Source organism: Brachyistius frenatus, unplaced genomic scaffold (genome assembly GCF_029030835.1).
Source record: "Brachyistius frenatus isolate BFR_SWC_R1_liver_20210118 unplaced genomic scaffold, ASM2903083v1 Contig_19, whole genome shotgun sequence".
In the NCBI taxonomy this organism is placed as follows: domain Eukaryota; kingdom Metazoa; phylum Chordata; class Actinopteri; family Embiotocidae; genus Brachyistius; species Brachyistius frenatus.
The window spans coordinates 5,248,526-5,271,282 of record NW_027210618.1 but is presented as its reverse complement, the minus strand read 5'-3'; the positions used below and the strand labels follow the sequence as shown (position 1 = coordinate 5,271,282).

Genomic DNA, 22,757 nt, shown 5'->3' with positions numbered 1-22,757 from the left:
ACAGTTCACGCAGTGTGCTCCTCTGCGATGATGTTGATGGGGCTAAATTGTCTTATGCTGAACAGGAAGTCTTTCAGCGGCAGCTTGTCTGGTTTTCTTGTTGACCGTTTAAAAACATATTTTTTTAAACCTCGTGCGAGACTTTTCAATTGATGGTCACAGTAGTAAAAGTGTACTTAAGAAAAAAAAGACCTTAATATTTAAGGTAATGTGCTTCTTTAATCCCTAAAGAGTGGGATGAAAATATTGATATCAATCTGATGTTAGGTATTGAACTGGGACAACCTTTAAAGGTGTTTATAGTCTGAATAACAAGCCGTCACTGTAAACAAAGCACAAGAGCCTCGGTCCTGTACCAAGTGTAATATTGCAATTATACATGTTACCACCTAAATAAAATATGTAATCAAAAAGTATTCATATTGTGGGGCAATTCGCTCTCAAAATATAAAACGTTTTTGTTGGCGTGATCTCCATTTCCATGGCAATACATGGTGTAAGACTAACAACTGGAAAAAAGTCAGTTGTGTAAGTAGAAGAGAATGTAATATATGTAATGTTCAGCACTACAGGAAGTAGTCCGACCCTAAGCAACGACGTAGCAACAGAGACGAGATCTAGTCCGTTTTATTGCTTTCTAGAGATGATTTCTCAAACTGAATAAATATAGCACTTAGAAACACTAAACTGCTTAGCGAGCTCAATCTCGTTCTAAGTAAGATATCTGCTGAAAGAAGATATTGACAAAGTCATGTATTTCTAAGATTTTAGCAACGTGTTAAAACCAAACCGGTCAAGCCAGCCGCCGCTAGGATTTTAAGTGCGTCACTATCTGTGGTGTTACGGTACGAGTGCTCGGAGTGACAAATAAGGACCAAAACAGACCCGATTTCGCCAAATGGATCACATTACATAGGCCTTCAACAAGTAAAGACAACATTATATTGCATATTATGTGAAATTTAATTCCAATTATATATTCCCATTGAGGAGGCGGAGTGATATTTCTAGTGATGAGCAGGGTGTGCTGTTATGCTGATTTGAGCACATTCCAAATGTACAGTTGACCAATCAGACCGCTGGGTCGGGACTAGTTGTTGTATGATAAGAGCATATCCTCCATTACATTACCCACTTGCTAAACTTTTAGCCTCTGCGGCTTCTAGACATCGTCCATATCGCTGTTGCCTGGCAGCGGTGTTCTGATAGTCCAGCCATGTGGCTTTGACATCTTTCTTAAGTGATGAATTATTTACTTTGAATACTAGTAAATAAGATGATTTATTAATATCCACTTTAAAAACTTCAGAAAAGCAAGCAGCTAAATCAATCAAACTTAAACCTACTGGCTATGTATTTCATATTCAAATTGGTAAGAGCGATACTCTTTGCCCAACGGCTCACTCCAATCTATAAACGTATCCCCAAGTTTCAGTTCCGCACTGCTGCTATGGCAACAGTCAACCAAAGCGTTGCCATGCTGCGCCCCTGGCAAAGCACCATGTGTGCACTCATCGCATTGCTGGCGTAGCTTCACTTCATCAACAGATCCCATATCAATGCACAGGGGAAAGGTCAAAGACAGGAAAATATGCATACAACCAGAGAGATAACAGACAAGAGCTGTTGGAGAACATGGAGAGGGACTGAGGGACATAACAGAGGAACATGGAGGAAGAGTTTAGAGGAGCAAATGTGACAAAAGGAGAGGCATGTCACGTGACAGCCAGAATTTCCATTTATCTCCATTTGGAGAGGAAATGTTTTTGCCGAGCATACATGCTTTGTTTCCATAAAACTAGGCTTCTTTTTTTTTAAGCTGCGCTTCATAATTACACTTTAAAAAAAAGTTTTTTATTCTACCTGTATACGCATAAGCACATGAAATCAGTTAGATAGACAAACAGGAGAAGAGATATCTATATCATGCCGTTCAACAAGGTTTGCAGGTGTTGAGATTATGTGAATATGTGAAAGCTCAAATTGACATTTCTTCAAGCCAACCAACAAATAAAACTTTAAAGTTCCACTAGCCTCCATGTTACAAATATCCAGATTTTCTATGACAATGAAGCCGATGACATGAAGAAAGACAGACAGATGTTGTGCGAATAGTCTTAGACACACTTCAGATACTGAGACCTAGACAGCAGCAGCTAAGAAAGTTATTCCATCTCTCTTGCTGCCAAAATAAAAGCTGATAAGGTACTCCAAGAAGCTGCAAAGTCCTGACACTTTAGCCACTTTAATCCGTGATAACCCCTGTTGAGCAGGACCACTGACGCTGGCCTCCGTACTCACACATGCACACCGCACCCTGCTGCTAATAACGCTCGCAGATGGGGCTTCAACTCTGCTTTGATGGCCTGTGAGCTGATGCCTCCATCAAAGCTGACATCAAACCAAAAAAAAAAAAAGAGCCTGGCTGGTGCAGGCAGACTCGGAGCTGAAGGTGACACATATATACCAGAAAATAAGCTCCAGTAAATTCTTCAGCTACAGTATGCCAACAAGAGGCATCGACAGGGTGGCGGTAATCTAAAGGTGAGCTCTGCTCAAGCTGAGAGGCTTGCTGGCCAGCAGTAAAAAGGTATGAATGTGTGCACAAATATGTGAATGTCAAGCAGGGTCACGCTGAAAAACCGGCTCAGCTTAGCAAAACTCCATCCTTAGTTGAATATAAAAGTTTACAAAACAGCTTTGGCCTCAGTGACAACCACAAGGGCTTCATGCAGGTCCATCAAAGCCTTAAATAGCAGCATATTGGAGGTCCTGGATATTGCCTTGAGCAGCAGCTGAAATCCTGTTTCTTGTATTACGTGCAGTGGTGCAAAGGCAATTAGATAATGAGGGTTCCCAGCTAACAGAAGGTGGGTATATAATCTCAGCCTCCTACATACGTTAATGGTAATTACACCGTCTTTGTTTTGAATGGTACAATGTAATTAGATGAATTTCATGAGCGTTTCCAACCAAACATATAACTCGTAATACTCTCATCTGATATTAAGAATGAAAATACACAGTGATGATAACTCATCTGAGATTGTACGCCAAGCGGCAATTTAAAGTATTAAGATAAAACCTAACAGACAAAAGGTCACTGAATTTAATGATTATTGGCACTGATGTGCAGCGACTCAAGGAAGAACAGACCAGCAATCCCAATCTTATTTAACTGATTAAAGTCTCTGGTCATACCGGACCTCGAAAGGATTCAAGTACTACCTTCATTGACTTACAATTCCAGTTATTCCTTTTTGTGGGTAGCCAATCATGACAACAGCCTTATTTACATAACAGTCTAAAGGTTTAGTTCGACATCTTTGGAATGCCCGAAGGCAATCAACTGAGAGGCAATCAGCTTAGTTTAAGGGTGCTTTCATGCCTACCTTGGTTGGTCTGGGCCTTTAGATTTTTCAGTTTGGTCCCAACCAAAATATCAGATGTGAAAGATGCCTTGGACCAAAGGATCAACATTTGGTGCAACAAAAAGAAGTGGTCTCGGTCCAGATCAAAGTGAAATGTAGTTTGGTTGGTTTGCAGAGTGAAAAGATAGATTTCTGGATTCGGACTCTCAGACCAATAACAGGAAATTAAGGCCACGTATCATCACTTATTAAACAATAGAAAATGAACTGGAAAAGAAGTAAAAATAAACCACAGTAGCACATGGGAAGAGGATGAGAGTATTTAAATATAACTTGGTCCGAAAAGAAACAAAAACACACAAAACTGTTGTAATTTCAGAGAGGCAGAGTCTCTCAGCAGTGAAGATGGGGAGAGGTTCACCACTCTGTAAAAGACTAAGACTAATAATGTTCCTCAACGTAAAATTGCAGAGTATGGGGATTTCAACATCTACAGTACATAATATCATTAAAAGATTCAGAGAATCCGGAGAAAACGAATATTGGATGGCTGTGATCCTCGGGCCCCCAGGTGGCACTACATTAAAAATAGGCACAATTCTGAAACGGATATCATTGTCTGAGCTAAGAAACACTTCCGAAAACCATTGTTTGTGAACACGATTCATCGCTGCATCCACAAGTGCAGGTTAAAACTCTACCATGTGAAGAAGAAACCGTGCATTAGCATGATCCAGAAACACTGACGCCTTCTCTGTGCGTGACTTAATTTAAGATGGACTGAGGCGAAGTGGAAAACTGTCCTGTGGTCTGACAAATCAAAATTTTAGATTATATTTGGGAGTCATGGACTCTGCATCTTCTGGACTACATAGGAGAGGGACCATCCAGCTTGTTATCAGCACACAATTGAAAAGCCAGCATCCATGATGGTACAGGGATGCATTATTGCACATAGCATGGTTAGCTTGCACATCCGGGAAGGAACCATTAATGCTGAGCAATATATACAGGTTTTGGAGCAGCATATGCTCCCATCCAGACAACTTCTCTTTCAGGGAAGGCCTTGCTTATTTCAGCAAAACAGTGTTAAACAACATTCTGCACATACTACAACAGCACGGCTCCATAATAGAAGAGTACAGGTGCTGAACTGGCCTGCATGCAGTCCAGACCTGTCACCCATTTAAAAAATTTGGAGCATCATGTAATGAAAAATACAACAAAGGAGACCCTGAACTGTTGAGCAGCTGAAAACCTATATCAGGCAAGAAGGGATCAACATTTCACTTTCAAAACTCCAGAAATTGGTCGTGTTACCAAACATTTACAGAGTGTTGTTAGAACAAGAGGTGATGCAACACAGTGGTAAGCATGACCTTGTGCCCTGAGACGTGTTGCTGGCATCAGATTGAAGGAAAATAATTGTTTTTTTTTTTTCATAAAAGATCTCCATTTCAACATTTGATATGTTGCCTATAGTCTATTTACAACTAATTATGGGTTTATGTCATTTGCAAATCATTGCATTCTGTTTTTATTTAGAATTTACACAGCGCCTCAACTTATTCGGAAACAAGGTTGTATACATGTACATGTACAGTATATACACACACTCATACATACATACGTGTACACACACACACACACACACACACACACACACACACACACACACACACACACACACACACACACACACACACACACACACACAGACTTTCTTTACTGAGATTATGAAGATGGTCCTTTAGGTGATGGCTGTCGGTTGTGCCTCACATAAGAACATAATAACAGCATCTTTTTGTTGATACTATATTACACTGACCAACAAAATAATGTAGCTATTCTGTTTCTAAGTGGACATGTACCTTCCAATATATATATATATATATATATATATATATATATATATATATATATACACACACAGACATGGTGTCTTTGTGTGTGTCACTGCCACATTACCATAGTGGTGTGGACAGGCCTGCTTCACACCTACGCAACTGTTAATAAGACAGATTCATCAGAACATGGCGGGGGAAAATGCAACCTGGACGGCGACTGAGCACGAGATAGGGGGGAGTGATGCAGAGAGAGAGCACAAAAGAAGAAAAACACAAATGAGACCCAGAAAAGAGTCCCCACTGGCTGGTGGAGTGATGAGGAAGAACAGCGACTGACTGCTGCAGACACAGGGCGGCAAACAAAAAACCTAATGACACAAACAGGAGTGGATCTGTGGTCAATGCCAGACAAGTGAGGCTGACAAAGGTACACTTCCTGCCCACATGAGAAAAATAGGAAAGATCACATTGAAAGATCTGTCATACACAGGTCTTGCCATTTATTTGCATTTTTCAACAAAAAAAAAATTTAAATCAGTTTTAAGCTTAATTTCACATATATTGTCGCTCAAGTACAGTATACATCAAAACGAAAAGAACATCAGATAAAATTGATTTGATCTGAGTTAATTGACTTTAATTTAGGAATTAAAAGTAATACAAATAAGAAAAACAAAAAGATACATAAGTAAGTGAAAATAGGGTTCAGGAGAAAAATACAACAGATTAAATAAAAGACAAATAAAGCAGAGCTGGGAGAAAAAGAGTGATAATGATAAGCAGAGTTCTGCGATAGGGGTTATATGACAGAAAATCCAAGAACTGGGACGGTAGGGAACGTAAAATGGCAGAAAAAGTGATTGGGGTGGACAGATAGAAATAGAAAGAACAGGAAATGGAAACCAATGAGACGGTGACAGAGAGGGAAAAATGAAAAGATGAAAAGAGGTTGCTAGAAATTGTGCCTGCGCAGTGAAACTTCATTACATTTTAATGTGTTCACTAGATTAGCAACTACAAAAGCTTGATTAATTGTTCCTTAACGATTTAGTGACTGAATGTGACTCAGATTTATTCCAAAATATTAACTATAACAGCTCGTGGTACATTGCTTTGCGTGTACCTTTATACGTCTAATAAAAAATAAAGCTGCTGCCATGCTATATACGAGAGGACCCACCACTTAAAAACATGACAGATTTTCATTCCTAAACGTTCACCAAACGGTGTGTGACCTGACAGCCAAGTGTTTGTGGCAAATACCACCACATGGGTGAAAGTTCCATCACTGGTGAGTCACTAGTTGGATATTTACTGCATGTCTTTCTCCTGACTTTGTTTACTGTTAGTTTACTTTCTTTCCTGTTATATTTTGGTTTCTCACTCTCTTTTTTTTTAGGTGTCTTCACTTCCTGCTCTCATGTGTGATTACCTACCTCCGCTCTGATTGTTTCCAACTGTGTCTAATTGTCTCCCCGTTCCCTTGTGTATATAGTCTGTCTGTTTCTGCCAGTCTGTGCCAGTTCGTTGTTCTCCATCGTGCTTTGTGACGGGCGTTATTTTCCCAGGGGATCAAGATCAAAAATGGGAAAACTCAGGAGATCACTGTTTCCCAGCTGTTTTTCCCATTTTGATATATGTTTTTGACTCCCTGCCTTTCCTCTAGCCCCCTTTGGTTCCTCTGCTTGATTTCCTGTCAACTTGGTTTTGGACCACAGGCTGTCTTTTTTTAATCTGTCTTTGCCTCCTGCCTGTGTGCTATTGCTGCTCTTGCTCTGTGCAACACTGAATAAAGAACTGTTACTCCATATGTTAAGCAGTTATTTTGGGTCCAGTCCCTGTCACCACAGTGTTACACCTTCCACTGCCACAATAAAATAAACATGCAAGAGCCAGAGCTTAGAAAAGAAATAACAAAATCCCATCAAACGGTCATTAATGCATCTCCATGAGATTTTATATGTAAGAAAGAGGTAGTAAGGAATTTATAATGCCCAGTCCATTTAAGTGAACATTTTATGTCCATGATAAAAAAAAAAAACTAAAAAAAAAACTGTTAAACAGCAATAGTAGAACAAAAAAAAAATTCCTAACATGAACAATGATAACCATAACATCATGCTAATTTGTAGTGGTAATGTAATGTATTAAATAAGAAGGGGTCAGTGCATCTTGCAAACTTACACAAACATTTTTCCTCAGACTGATAAGACATGTTTTCCTGTTTAGGTTCACCAACCTTCAAGCAAAAACCATGAAGTTGTGTGGAGATCTGTGTTTGCCCACCAACGCCTGGTCGAGCAAAATACAGTGTGTTCATTCAGTTCCAGGGCATCAATGTCCATAGTGCCGCAGGGCAAATCACATAATATTACAGTACAATGAGTCAGCCAAACAGGATCTACATCACACACCCAGAGACACTAATTAAAACTATTACAGATATTACTTAACTATCAGAAAGCAAAGCTTGACAATGTGGCAAATGGTATTCAATATAGAGAACAGTATGAGCATACAGGCTCATTCCTCTTTGAATTTCTCTTCATTACAGAGGTGTTCCACCCATGTTAGCTCTAATCTGACTACATTAATCAGTGTGTATAACTCTGCGCTGAATTCAATTAAATTCCCTTCTTCCGGGGCATGAAATCATATACAGAGGTTTGAAAACTTGTTATAGGCACAGATTTTTTGTAATATATTTTAACGGTTAGGAGGTCATAAAAAAGCTCATTGTAACCTGGAGAGGGCCTGCTTCATGGCAGAGCTGATGGCTGATGGTATTAAATGGAGATCACAGTGTTGAGTTGAAAAATAAATATTATTTATGTTCAGATTACAAAATTGTGTACCGGATATTGATCTTTGTGAAACACCTTTTTCAACATTTGTGGGCTTAATTCAAAAGGAGACTGACTTTTACAAAAAAAAAAAGAAAAAAAGGATGAGTTGAAAAATGTTGATCTTTTTTTTTAAAAAAAAGGCAATGTTGGTATCAATGTACTAAGATATATTACTGTAGGAGGAAAACGTCAATACATGCCCTCCTTTTTCTTTTAAATTGACACAGAGACACTGTAATGGAATGTATCATAGTGATTCAGCCAATCTGCCTGGCAAACAGGCGGGTAGCCGATCTGGGAGAGAAAGAGTTTTGTGTTTGGAAATAATTTGGGTTCAGACCTGATGATACAGGTGAGTTAACCAACACAGAAAAAGCTGCGTGCTCTGTCTAAAAAAAACACCCACAGAAGGAATAATGTCAATGCCCTCTGATTCTGACCCTTCCTTTCCTAGTATAATAATGATCAAAAGTTCAATTGTACCATAAGACTTTTGCAAGGAATGATTTCAGTATTGATTTATTTTTCTTTCTTAGTTTTTTTAATCAAATGTACTCTCAAAGCAAACATCAACATTTAACTTCATCTCCCAAGGGGTATGTCTGTGGATGAAAAGCTGAAAGAAATAGATGAAAGACTGCAGCATAAGAAGTTAGTTATAGACAGAGATCTATAACAGACAAACAAATAAAAGACAACACAGAAACATTGGCAAACATATCTCTACATTTTGAGGTATATTCCACCCAAACCAAACTGACTCAGGAAAGTGGCAGGAGCAAGATATGGAGGGTTGTTGTTTTTTTCTCAAAGAGCTGACAAAGACACACAACCACATTTTTTTTGTATCACCAGGTGCCACTGTTATTTAACTATATTATGAAAAAAAGGAGTGTCCTGTATACCTCAGAGATTTCCTCCACTGTGGTGAAAGTGTGGTGTCGGGTTTAGTTACTGGCAGGCCATCTTTGTTTAAACAAAGACCTGCTGTACAACCATCTCCTAAAGAGCTGTAAATAAGCACTCGGACGTGTTTATTCCAGGGAGACCTGCACTCACCAAGTATTCAAAAGTGATAAAGCATCATTGGTAGACAATGAAGGTACACATTAGTGCCCCGAGAGCAGTTAACGGATGTTTGGTGAGAGCGTGATATCTGGGTATTCAAAGATGATATTCTAATGAAAACACTTGCATTATTCATAACAGCAAAGTCATGACCAAATTTATGTAAAACACATTGTGAATAAAAATACAAACTCTATTTGACACTCATTATAGGGATACAAAACTAAACTGTAGCATCTAGTAAAGTTGATACAGAAACATTGTCCAGTTTAATATTAAAATATTTCAACATCATTAAATATGTTTATTGGACTCCTATCTAGACATAGAGAAGATCAATTCCACTTTCAAATCCATACATTTTCTATACCTGGTTTATCCTGAACAAGGTCACGGTACTTCCAAATCTAACTGCCTGACTCTAACCTCGGCCAGCACAGAAAGACAGACAACTACACTCCCTTCACACCTAACAGGATTCCCACCAAGTCACATGTCAAATTTCCTGACTTTCACTGACTACAAAGTTACATTTTAATGAATGAGTGAAAAGCAGTGCGCTTTTGTGCTCCTTAGACAAAATCCATTCACATTATTTTATTTCCTGCAATTTGCGAGCTTTATTTACTTGTTCACAACCATTTTAAGGAGGAGGGTAATTTATTTTAACTGCTGAAACAATAAACTGAGAAAGATATGTCTTACTAAATGGAATGAATTTACGAGGGCCCCGGCCTAAAGATTCTCCTCCTTTGGACTGCAGCATGCTCGGTATTGTTGGCTTGGCTGAGACGGGCTCCCTTTCCCATATTTTCAATAGCAATTTTTTAATTGCATGATATTCCAGAAGTTTCATGACTTGTTGGAACCCTGACTTCAGGTCAATTTAGAATCACCATTTAACGTAACGCGTGTGTCTTTGGACTGTCGGAACAACTTACAGCATCCAGGAGGAAACCCATAGGCACATTGTTACCATGCCGATTTCACACAGAAAGGCCAAAGTCAACTAGCAAGTTCGAACCCAGAAGCTTCTTGGTGTGAGATAACAGTAGGGATTCTTGATTGGCAACTAAAATTTGCTAGTGGGGTTTTTGGGGAAAAAAAACCTGGAGGCTAAATATGAAGCTACAGCCAGCAGTTGATGAGCTTAGCTCAGCATAAAGACTGGAAACTGGTTAAAACAGTTAACAAGGCTCTTTCTTTTTTTATGCTAAGCTAACCAGCTGCTGCTTTATATTTAAAGGAGATCTATGAGTGGTATCGCTCTCCTCGTCTAACTTTAGAAATAGAAAATAGATGAACAGATGCAACTATTAGCAGCATTTTCCAACGGTACTGGTCTTGGAAGGAAAAGATTATTCTTGCTACAGCACCACCAGACAGTGAGAAAGCTTCAACTGCATTGCATGTCCTTGACAAATCCGCTAACATTTTCTCTTTTCATTTCTTTATTTAAAAAGCAGCCTTCGTGAAATAAAAGGAACACATTTCAACTCAAAACAATCCAGAACTTTTCTTATAACTTGCCATCTTCCCACACAATAAAAATGTACATCCTGCGAAACTCAAGAAAAAATATGGAAATGATAACTTTAGGCCCTGTCTAAGATGTTTTAAAAGTCAATGTCAAGTAGAAGGTCAGCCAGCTATAAAAAAAAAACACACTATAACAAACCATTAAACTTTGCAAACACAAGAGCAGAAAAGGATTTCCTTTAAATCATTAGCAGATTTTTCATATTTTTAGCATGATACCAGTATTTTAAAGAAAGTGGTAAAATAAACATTTCACAGGAGCATGGCATTCACCTCATGGATGAAAATACCAAAACATTTTATTCCATTTCTGTGTCGATACACAGTATCTATCTCAAAACAGCTGGAGAAAGGAACGCCTGAAGTATCTAACATCAAATCATATTTTTATTTCAACAGCGAAGGTGGAGGCTGCAGAGAACTAACAAGCTCAATCACTCACTGTTCTTGCAGGATATAGTCCATGTTCTCCGGAGAAATCTGTCCGGTCACAGGATGGTGAAATGCCGTGGTCCTCTGGTTATGGCTGAAGTGACAGAGGGAGGAGAAAGACGAGACAAAATTAGCAACCTCAGCTGCACTGTAAACAGCGTGAAGGCATCACCCTGGATTTACACCCCTACGGTGTTCACAAGTACAACAGACACGAGCCGATCATTCCCCACAGGAGCAGCGCGCTTAACAGCTCTGTCCAACCTCTCCACCCTGACGGGCCTTCGTCCCTGATTTTCCCAGCCCTGTGTAGAATGTGAGGGGTGACTGCAGGACCCTGACCCACCCACCCACTCACCCACTCACTCACCCACTCACCCACTCACTCACTCACTCACTCACTCACTCATCCCACCCAACCCATCCAGCACAGCCTGTGTAGACCAAAGTGTTGGGCTCAGCACAAATGCTGGACAGCAGGCCTGGGCCTCCATCAGTTATAGACTCAGTCAGTCAGTCATTCTAAGCCTCAACCAGAGTGTAAAAGCATTCGACTGGGTAAACAACACATGGAGGGTGGCATGGAAGGTCGTGGTGTGTGCGTGCGTGCGTTGGAGGGATGGGGGAGTAATTAAACCAAAATAAATACATTTCTAAAGGATAACAGGATTCCCTCTCCTTGTCTGATAACATGATGCCTCTCATTTAGACTGAAGACAGGCCTGATATATTTCTATTAGAGTTAGAGCAGCTAGTTGATTAAGCGGTTAGTTAACTGACAGAAAATGAATTTGCATCTGCTCTGATGATTGAATAATCATTTTGATTTGTGAGACTGATTCCAGCCTCACAAATCAAGACATTCCCTAATTTAGCAGCAGCTTTTCTCAAAACATGGGACGCCATTTGTAAAGTGTCGTGTAATTTTTTTTTTTCAGTGAAATTGTAGGAATTGGTAAAAATTGCAAGTCGGGGAAAGAATTGTGATTTTTTTGTTTTTGTTTTGTTTTGTTTTGTTTTTTTAACTACTACCGGATGAAGAGAGTAATCACTACCTATTATAATAAGCACACTGCACATCACATCATATTTGACTTTTTTTTCTGAATTTAAACATAGAAAAAAATGGAGTTTGTGGCTGTAATTTAGAACGCAGGCTACATTTCTGTAAAATAAGTGCTTTGAAGGATTTTAAAATAAGATAAATTCAACACATACTGTGTGCATAAAAACAGAATACAACTGTAAGGGTGTAATTCTCATGATAAGGCCACATTCCCCATGAACCCCCATCACTTTCAGTTTTGCCAGTTTTTCCAGTCTACTGTCTTGTGGTTTGTTTTGATGATGAGATGGGAGGTTGAAGCCTTGCAGAAGTGTAAATGAGGAGTTAGTTTTGTTGATAAAGCAACTTTCGTTTGAGAAGGCTTACTTAAAATACTGTAGAGATCGGCAGAATTTACACAAATTATTGCATGAATTGTTTCCTGGAGGGACTGGGATACAGCTGAACCAAGTTGTTGACCCCTTTGGTTGGTTGCTTAAGCACATGATTGGCAATTTAGACAATTTTTCTTTAATCATCATTTATCAGGCCAAACAGCATGTGAAGGGCACATCTTTGGGCTTTGGCCTATTGATCAGATGAAAAAGATAATCTGAAGACATTCTAATTGTAATTTTATGATATTTTCTAACATTCTATAGTATTATCAGTCATTAACAACCATTTTAGTGACAAATACTTGCTTAAATGGTGAAAAATAACCCGTAACAACCAATGCAGTCACACTGCCAATAATTATATATGCATGGACAACATGGAAGAATAGCTTCAATGCAGCATGCAGTTTGCCATGGAATCAATAGTGACACAATACAACAAACCCAGGGGAATGTTCTTGCACCTAAAATGCTCCAGTAGAGCTGCTTAGTAGTCCCCAGCAGAAGCACAACACACACACACACACACACACACACACACACACACACACACACACACACACACACACACACACACACACACACACACACACACACACACACACACACACACACACACACAGCAAACAAAGCGTATGTGTGTAAAGGCTCTGAACCCTTTCCAAGCTCTAAATACAATCGATACGTAGTAACACTGTTTTCCATTCACTAGCAGCTTGCATTACTCATGCTGCACAGACTCCTGCTTGATATAGCAGAAGATCAAATCCTACAGGAGTATAAGGTTTCCCCGGAGACCCGGTGAACATTGCAGCAGCAGGCTCAATAACAGCGACTTACAATGCCATTATTAGCTCACAGCGTGAGACCTAAACACAACTTGTCATATGAAGCTGCTCCCATTTGAATGCCCTGCCTGTAGACCGTCTCTGCAGCTCATACTGACATATGTTACAGTGCTAGGTGAGTTTCTTCCCCTACTACTGTTACAAATAAAAGAAACACAACAAAAGAGGTAGAGTACAGTACAGTACCAGGAAGCCAAAGGATGATCTGAAACTCAAAACACTTGAAAATCAAGTCATGGTGGGTTTTTTTTTAATTTGGTGTACAATTGCCCTTGTTTTGTTGTGATGTGCATGTATCTCCAAGGGAAAGAGTAAAGTTTGCATGACTATTGTCACTCCAGAGAACTATTTCTCACTGCTAGAGCTGGTGTTGTTTGAGTAACATATCTTGTTTTTTCAATTTAGACATTACCAGCAAAACCTGACTTAATCAAATTAAATCAATTCATTGCCCAGCCAACTGTATTCACTTCTTTCTCCTGTAGTCTGGAGCAGTTTGGCCTTTTGTCCTACTGCGAGCTGCATAACTCTCAGCTTTCTAAGCTGCTTCAGACCAGTTCAGACCTTTGACTCACCATGGGATGATCTGAAACATGCAACTACACGCAATTCGCCAGTCTGCAACATTTTGACACCTGCCAGTTTACACCAGAGCAACAAGACAGGGGAACATCTCCGGAGCAAGACTCTCTGTCCTTCCATTTTAACTGACGGATTTTAAGACTATTTCATAGTCGAATATAATTTGTAGCATCTTAAAACATGAGTGACGAAACAGCAAAAAAACAAAACAAGAAAGTCAAGCCGCCAATGGGTGCTTTGATGGAATACCCAGGAGGCTTATACAAATCTATGCTGTGAACTTCAGACAGGTGCTCTCCCCCGTTTTGTCAACTTCTCACAGACCGAAGTTTAGCTGTTTAGATGAGTTGGTGTTTCTTCTAATAAGCAGAAAAAAAATAACTGTCATGCCTTTCATTCTAAAACTGCTCACTTGACAAGCTGAAGCTACACCGTCAGCTGCCTCGAGTGGAGCTAATACGGTAAGTTCACACAATCAGGAACGTAATGCAACGTAATGCTCCAACGAAGCAGTGGCCTACAGGAGACCATGCTCACATTTACCCATGCATGTTTGACAGCTAGGCATAAAAAGTCTCTACTGAGTCTAATGCAAAATAGGATGTTGAAGACCATGAAGGGCCTTTGCTCCTAATCCACAGAGGAGGAAAGCCACACACTACTGGAGATGTTGTTAGTTAGGGTGCCAGAGGAGTGTGTCTTAAAGGACGAAAACACCCAGTGCTCTGGATAGCAGCATCTCTCAGGGGGATAAAGCTAATTCTTTCACCACAACACAGAGCCCAACCTAGTCAGAGGGACTCTAAGAATTAATAACTGTCTGAGCAGGATGTAATTAAAATCGATCAAATTTGGCATGAGAAGAGAAACAGATTGTCCTAACAGGCCTCTGAGTCCTGAGTTATGACTGAGATGCTCTTTTGGCAGCGCTACAATAAATTCCACAGTAGATACCAAACGGCAGCCGTAGTGTGTCGGACGCCGTTTTCCCGATCGACGCGGGTGATGTCGTGTGTGTTGCATTGTGGTTACAGATTTGCAGAAATTTGCAGCCTGTTCAAGGTAAACCAAGGAGTTAAAACCCCACCATTAATACTGTAAGAAAATAACACCCGTCCGTCTTCATGATTAGGCAGTGATTATCCCTTTTGAAAAGAAGAATATGCAAGGAAGTGGTCTTTGGTGGATAATTCAAATGCATTACATTATAAAATACTGAATAATGATGGCAGGAAAAAAAACATTACATGAATGGGGACTTAGTTGATATAATGCTAACAGGATAAATACAGCATTAACATAATAACATTAATGGTTTACAACATTATGTAAATGCAGTGTATTTTAGTTGTGCACTTAGTTTACATTGCTTCAGTGGACTGTAATTTACAGCGTGGAAGCTGTCATACGCAAACACCTTTCTGACAATATCAAACAATATACAGATAATAAATCATCACATCATACATGGTTTAAGAAACACAAAGTCATTTTGCAATGATGACAGCTGTCAGAGCATCTCTCATTCACACAAATGTGTAAGAACTAATAGATAGATGCAGAATTCATGGGGATTTTATGAAATGAAATGCAGTGTGTTAAACCTGTTAAGTGTCTCGGTCTTTGCCAGATCATTAAAGGGTAAAAGTGTCATTTATGAGTGCTGACGACACCTCAAGTCCTCTCAGTGAGCTCAGCAGTAAATTCAGATATTGATCTCGCACAAAGGCTTGTTTATTTCTGAGCTGATATGTGAAGCACTTCTCCTGGGAAACTGATACTTCTGTGTCAGATTGCTCACCGAATATGAATGGGAACGGCATGTAAGTGTCCTGAGAGGCTGTTTATCAGCGGCTATGATTACATTCTGCGGCGAGGTTCAAAATAGTACGAGATATAAAACATTCGATAGTGTAATTTCACAAGTACGTAGGCAATGATGACTTAGGCTGCAAAAGAAAAATGCTGGAAGCAGTGCTAAAAGCTTTATGTAGCACCCTTTCAACAATGCCCTTCAACACTGGAAATAAAAGAGCTGCTCACAATGTACCTTATATTTCTGGCTCCTTTTGCCATTTAGGTTTTTTTTTCTTATTTACTTGTCACAATATGTATCCCGTAGAAGTAATTAACATTAATATATCAGTGTCTGAAAGACAGACTAGAAGAGTTTTTTTCTTTCAAAGATACAGATATTGCAGCGCACTGTAGAAAGACAGGAAAGAGCATGGGGATGACATGCAATAACGGTCCGTCCCGCCGGAAATCAAACCGGGAGTCACATTTTGTTTTACCAGCTCAGATTCAAACAGAAAAGGCTTCACCATTTTATGTTGGTTGTTAGCTGCAAGTCTTTAACTATCCAAAAAGGACCAATTCAACATGGAACCAAAACCAAAAGTAACATCAATAGATCAGATGCCCTTTTTATACGAAGATAATTTCATTGAGAGTTGGTTTTAGTCACCAACTCTCCAAAATAATTAAGATACTCTAATCAAGAATTCTCTGAATGGATCAAATGAGCCCATTTAATGTAAGAGGGGTCACTCAAACCCAACAAAAATGATCAACATATTCTATCGTCATCTTCAGATCTGTGTAGCAGTTTAGTGTTTTTCAGCTCCTCATCTTTTTTTTTTTACATCCTGCAGATGTGCTGGTTTGATTTTTCATCAAACTCATCAACTCTCATCACCCTCATTTCAGGTGGCAGCAGACAGATGTAACCAAATAAATGCTTAAGTGGGCTAAATATCTAAACAGGGCGGTAGTTTGTTAGCTTTATCTTTCAAGGTCTCAATATAGCAAATTAGCAGGCTGTAGATTTTCCCTACAAGTGGCTAAAAAAAACTTTAACTGCAATTTCCCATAAAAACGCGCCATGCACTGAACATTTTCTACTATTTCACTAAGTTTCATGAATTCATGTCCCCTTTATTGCATACACTGCATAAAGCATACAGTCGCTCCGATATAAACAGGAACTCAAAAAGGATGAACTTGAGGTACTTCTTTTTATGCCACATTTTCTAGTATTGTCTGTTGAAAAGTGTTCTCATGCTAATATGGTACATTACCACGTTTCACACAGTGGGAGCTTTGATGAAAGGTTGAGATGAAGCCTGTACTCACTGCCCTTGAATAAAAACTTGTAAAGACATTGGAAATGTAGTTCATGTTGGTCAGATGAGAATATGGGTCCTTAAGGGCTTTGAATTCAAAGCCTCTGCTTTCATTGTGTTGGCTTGTGTTTTAAATCTCATGATTTTACTGTATTGTTGCTAGGAGGTAAGTGCCCCTGAAACAGCATCAGCTAAAAGCACACAGTGAAGCTGGAGTATTCCACTCATCCAGACATTTCTGTCTTTCCATTAACTTTCATCTTCAAGGACAACTGAGGCACTGCTTCCCTCCCCTGCTATAGTATCTCTCCAGCTATGAGAGACTTGCATAACATGCCTGTTATCTATCATTAAAAGAACTATCTCTCAAAAAAGCCCAACACCCACTGATTAAAATAGCCTACGTGATGCTGACATTAGGCACACAGCTTTCCATATAAGGTGGCCTGTTTACCTGCAGGGTGACGGGAGGTATGACGACTCCAGAATATAGAATAGTCTCATTATGGAAGGAACAGCATGCAAACATCATGAAGTGTGACACATTTGTAGGGATAGGTGTATTTTTCAGTGTTGACACAGCACTTGCATTTTGAGCAAGCAGCAGCAACCGTGATGTCACCCATTGGTTTGTGAACTGCCTTCCTGAAGCCTCAAATTGGGCATTTCAACTTGCCAGAAATAACCATATTTGGATGAGCTGGGGAGGAGCAAATGGTGGATTTGACTCCATCTGATTGGAAACCCAAGGACAATCGGCCCGCCCACCTATAGTGTGAAACCTGACTGCGCCACACGTCTATCAATCCAACACGCCCAAAAATGAGACCTGAGATCTAATTAATGATGGGATTATTTTCAGATGGACTGTCAGAAAACGATTTAAAATGAGTGACTTTGGCAAATGAAACCATTATGACTTTTTGAAATAAATGTATTGACTTTGTAGTTAATGAGAAGTTAATTGGGAGTTAATGGAGTCAGAACCTTTTTGGAGTCAACCTCCTAGCGGCCATTGGTAGTACTGAAGTTTAAAGCACTTTACATTACATTTCATTTCGCTGACGCTTTTATCCAAAGCGACTTACAATAAGTGCAGTTCAACCATGAGGGTACAAAACCCAGAACAAGAATCAAGAAAATACAATTTCTTCAAGAAAGCCAAACTACAAATTGCTAAAAGTAAGTGCCATTTTAAGCGCTACTAAAGTGCTACCTGTTCAAGGTAAAGTCGGAAGAGGTGTGTTTTTAATTTGCGGCGGAAGATGTACAGAGTTTCCGCTGTCCTGATGTCATTGGGGAGCTCATTCCACCATTTAGGAGCCAGGACAGCAAACAGTCGTGATTTTGTAGAGTGTTTAGATCACAGCGAGGGAGCAACAAGCCGATTGGTCGATGCAGAGAGGAGGGAGCGGGCTGGGATGTAAGGTTGGACCATGTCCTGGATGGAGACTGGACCCGATCTGTTCACATCACGGTACGCAAGTACCAATGTTTTGAAACGGATGCGGGCAGCTACTGGTAACCAGTGAAGGGAGCGGAGGAGGAGGAGGAGGAGGAGGAGGAGGAGCGGAGTAGTGGGAGTGAATTTAGGAGGTTAAGGACCAGTCGGGCTGCTGCATTCTGGATGAGCTGCAGAGGTCGGATGGCACTAACAGGTAGACCTGCCAGGAGGGAGTTACAGTAGTCTAGGCATGAGATGACCAGAGCCTGGACCAGAACCTGGACCAGAACCTACGCCGCCTTCTGAGTGAGAAGAGGACGTATTCTCCTGATGTTGGTCAGCATGTATCTACAGGAACGTGTTGTTACAGTGATGTTGGCAGTAAGAGAGAGTTGACTGTCGAGTGTCTCCGAGGTTCCTAGCAGTCAGGGTCGGGGATAACACAGAGTTGTCCAAGGTAGTAGTCAGGTCGAGGGTGGGAGAGTCTTTCGCTGGAAGGAAGAGAAGTTCAGTCTTTTCGAGGTTAATTTTCAGGTGGTGTGAGGACATCCACTGAGAGATGTCAGTCAGACAGGCAGAGATTCGTGCGGCTACCTGTGTTTCAGATCGGGGAAAAGAGAGGATTAGTTGGGTGTCATCAGCATAGTTGTGGTAGGAAAAGCCATGCGAGTGAACGACAGAGCCGAGAGAGTTGGTGTACAGAGAGAAGAGGAGGGGACCCAGGACGGAGCCTTGAGGGACCCCAGTAGTGAGAGGACAAGGTTCAGACACAGATCCTCTCCAAGTTACCCGGTAAGTGCGGTCGTTGAGGTAGGATGAGAACAGGGGGAGAGCAGAGCCTGAGACACCGAGGTCCTGAAGGGAGGACAGAAGGATCTGGTGGTTCACTGTGTCAAATGCAGCAGAAAGGTCAAGAAGGATCAGGACAGAGGAGAGAGAGAGGCTGCTCTAGCAGTGTGAAGCTGCTCAGAGACAGCAAGGAGGACCGTCTCCTTTGAGTGGCCTGCCTTGAAACCAGACTGGTGGTCAAGAAGGTTATTATGGTGAAGATAGGAGGAGAGTTGATTGAAGATAGCTCGTTCGAGAGTTCCACATTGGCCTCATTTTTCAGACTTCCACTTTTATATACAGTCTATGGTTTTGTGCCAACATGAGGGTAATAGCTTTTTTGATATTTGACCTTGACATATATAAACATTTTTCTAAAAAGCCTAATTTTCATTTCACAAATGAAGAAAACTTATGTCGAAATTCTATTAAATAAAAGTCATTTTTTTGATAGTTTATAATATATGATAGCATATTCTTTTCCTTTATTTGCCAATCAATATATTGTCATTCAGGAACTGCCTTTATATATAATTGGCAAGTCTTTACTGTTAGTGATTAAAATGAACTGCCCTCATCATTAGAACAATTTGCTTGACTGCAGTGCAAAACAGATAAACCAGTTTCTCTTTTGAAGTGATTTTGACAAAGTAGCTGATCAGTGGAAGCGGATCTTGTATTAAACCACATACAGTTATTACCAACACCACACATAGTAAAACTCAACCAGAACTTAAATCTAAAAGATTCCTTTAAGACATGTTTACAGATTGTATAAAATAATTTGTTTTTGATATGTTTTTAAGCTGTTTGGATATTCTTAAAAGAAAACAGAATTTACTCATGCAAATTATTTGCTTTATTTCAGAAGTTTAACTACTGGATACAAGTTGTTTCCTACATCACTCAAAGAAATTCCTCACAGTAATTGCAATGTAGGCTTTAATTTTGCAAGTCTCACTGGAAGTTGCCTTTTGGACCGGAATTGTCATCTAAAGTTGTGTTCACAATTGTAATATTCAATCGTGTTTAAACACAAGCGCCTATGCAAGGATTTTAAAAATAAAATCAACCATGGTTGCCAACATCTAAATTGAAATGTCATCACAGCCTTAAGAAAGATTTAAGAAATCTGACCAGATGTTCAAGGCCCGCTTTTGGTTCCAGACAGTTTTGTTATCCAGTGCTTCAGACACATTTCAGTCAGAGCCAAAAAAGTCAGTCAGTTCATACTCAAGAAAAAAAAAATGCTCTGGGTAATGAATTTTTAATGGTGACCCAACATTAATAAAACACACAGTGACTTTGAAATTTTGTTTTCAAATGTAGTTTTTACTTCAAAACATGCATGGAACATTGGAGCCATGTTGAAAACAACACGTAGACCTGAAATGGGTAGTTCTTTTTTTGCTATTACTGCCCAAGTACGGAAGTAGCAGGAGCGAGGTTAAAAAGATATCTTATTCTTAAAAAGATGTCACACTTGATGCATGTTAGCTTAATCATTTCCTCAGCTTGCCTGCAGCAGGCAGATGACAACATGCACTGTATAAATCCAACACATTCATCAAACCTGATGAGCACGCCGTCTCACCATTGGTGTCAATTTAAACTCTCAAATTTTAAGCCAAATTTGTAAGAACAGATTCGTCTCCATCTGCTTCGGCAGTTTCTCAGATGCAACCAGCAGACCAACCAGCTGAGCTCAGACAGCTCAAAAACTTAGATTTTTTTTTTACCCCGCCCCATCACTGATCTCAGCAGGGAACACATGTCTCAATCAAAACCTTCCAAGTCATTACAGTGTGTTCCCAGTGTGTGAGCTATCTGAGATGGACACTTAAAGTCAGAAAATACTTTGACACAAAAAGCCTGCACTATAAAAAATTTTAAAAAAAACACAGAATCCAGACACACAGTGGCTCATCACTGGGCTGTGTGATATAAGCCCCAATCACATCTCTCCCTTTCACGACAGCATTCGCTCTGAGACATTAATGTGGGGTTTTTGTTGACATGAGACTGAAATATCTAAAAGTAGATGTACAACTAGCCGCTCCATGCCATGTTATTTCTGACCAAACCAGCTGCTCAGACAAAATGTCTCATTACCTTGTCATCTGAGAAAAAGCACAGATCTTAAAACCAGTCCAGAAAAGAACAAAACAGCTGAAGCAGACTTTCTCAGTAAAATGCCGGCTTTACATTAGGGAATTAAACTGAACCTTCCTCTTGCAAGACAATCTCAAGCGTTGAGATGCTGTCAGCTGCTGTGGTGGCTCTGTGGTTGACTTTTTTGCCCCCGTTGATGTTCACATGACATTTATGAAGGACGGGCAGTAAACCGCTGGGGTTACGTAAACACTAGGCGATCAGTGACAGCTCTCGCACAACAAAACCCACCTCTCATGCAAACACGCATGATCACACATACCACACATGATCGCTCTGGCTGACACACTACACACAAACACACTGCACCTGCTGTGTCATATGACTGGGGTACCAGTCCCTAAACTTTAAACGCACACATGGCACTTTCACATTTCTTTCCACTAATGATGGACTGATCACCAATAAGCCACGCATCCATTTGACTGTGACTGATGCTTCGAACAGCAGAGCTACCAGCTTTGACCGCAGCTCTTATCTCTGATAAATATCAGGCATTTGTCTTTGTATTGTCTGCCACTGCGCCTGTGTTTTAACAGATGTGTAGCAGACGGAGTGTTTTGAAAATGATGTGGCGAGCGGGTGTTCTCTCAGTCAAAGGTCATATCTATTTAAAGGGATTTTCCATATGAAATGTGTTTGAAGTACGTTGCGGGGAGGAGCGCTGCCGGTGCAGTGTGGGGAAACACAGCAAGGTCATTCCCATTCAGACCACCGTGCGCGTTTAACAATGTACACGAGTGTGTGCATGAGGTATGAAGAAAGAAATGACGCTTGCATTTATACAACATACGTGGGTGAGAGTGTGTTTCAGAAGGAGGAAAAGCACTGAGAATGAATGTTTGTATGTGTCAGCGTAGTCGAGTGCAATTAAAGTATTAATAATCACATTAAAAATCTCCACTGGTTGAGCAAAAAAACTGTTAAAATCTTTGAAAAAACACTTCATTAAAATCCACTCAGGGTAGAAGTTCAGTTTCTTTTCCTTAACGAGAACGCGGCTGTGTGACCTTTTCCACTCTAAGTCTAAAAGGCGAACTATAATTGGAAAAATTACAACAAGCTGTAAAGCCCAATTAGTCTTCTCTTCGTGACTAAGTGACCAAACTCTCCTCAAAGCTCACAATTTCTCTGACTTCAGACAGGCTGCTCTCCGATGTTCTTATGGAGAGCCTGCAAAATTTGATCTCAGGAAAGAATGTGATGTTAATT

General features: G+C 40.1%; 1 protein-coding gene across 8 annotated transcripts in view; it reads right to left on the bottom strand.

Moving 5' to 3' along the window:
- plekha7a (pleckstrin homology domain containing, family A member 7a) overlaps positions 1-22,757 on the bottom strand; it is a 145,871-nt gene that overhangs the window by 53,342 nt on the left and 69,772 nt on the right. For all 8 annotated transcript variants that reach the window (XM_069695440.1, XM_069695441.1, XM_069695442.1 and 5 more), the window contains exon 4: positions 11,114-11,197. In XM_069695440.1, coding sequence (XP_069551541.1) covers positions 11,114-11,197 — 84 coding nt within the window. The remainder of the gene's footprint in view (positions 1-11,113; positions 11,198-22,757) is intronic.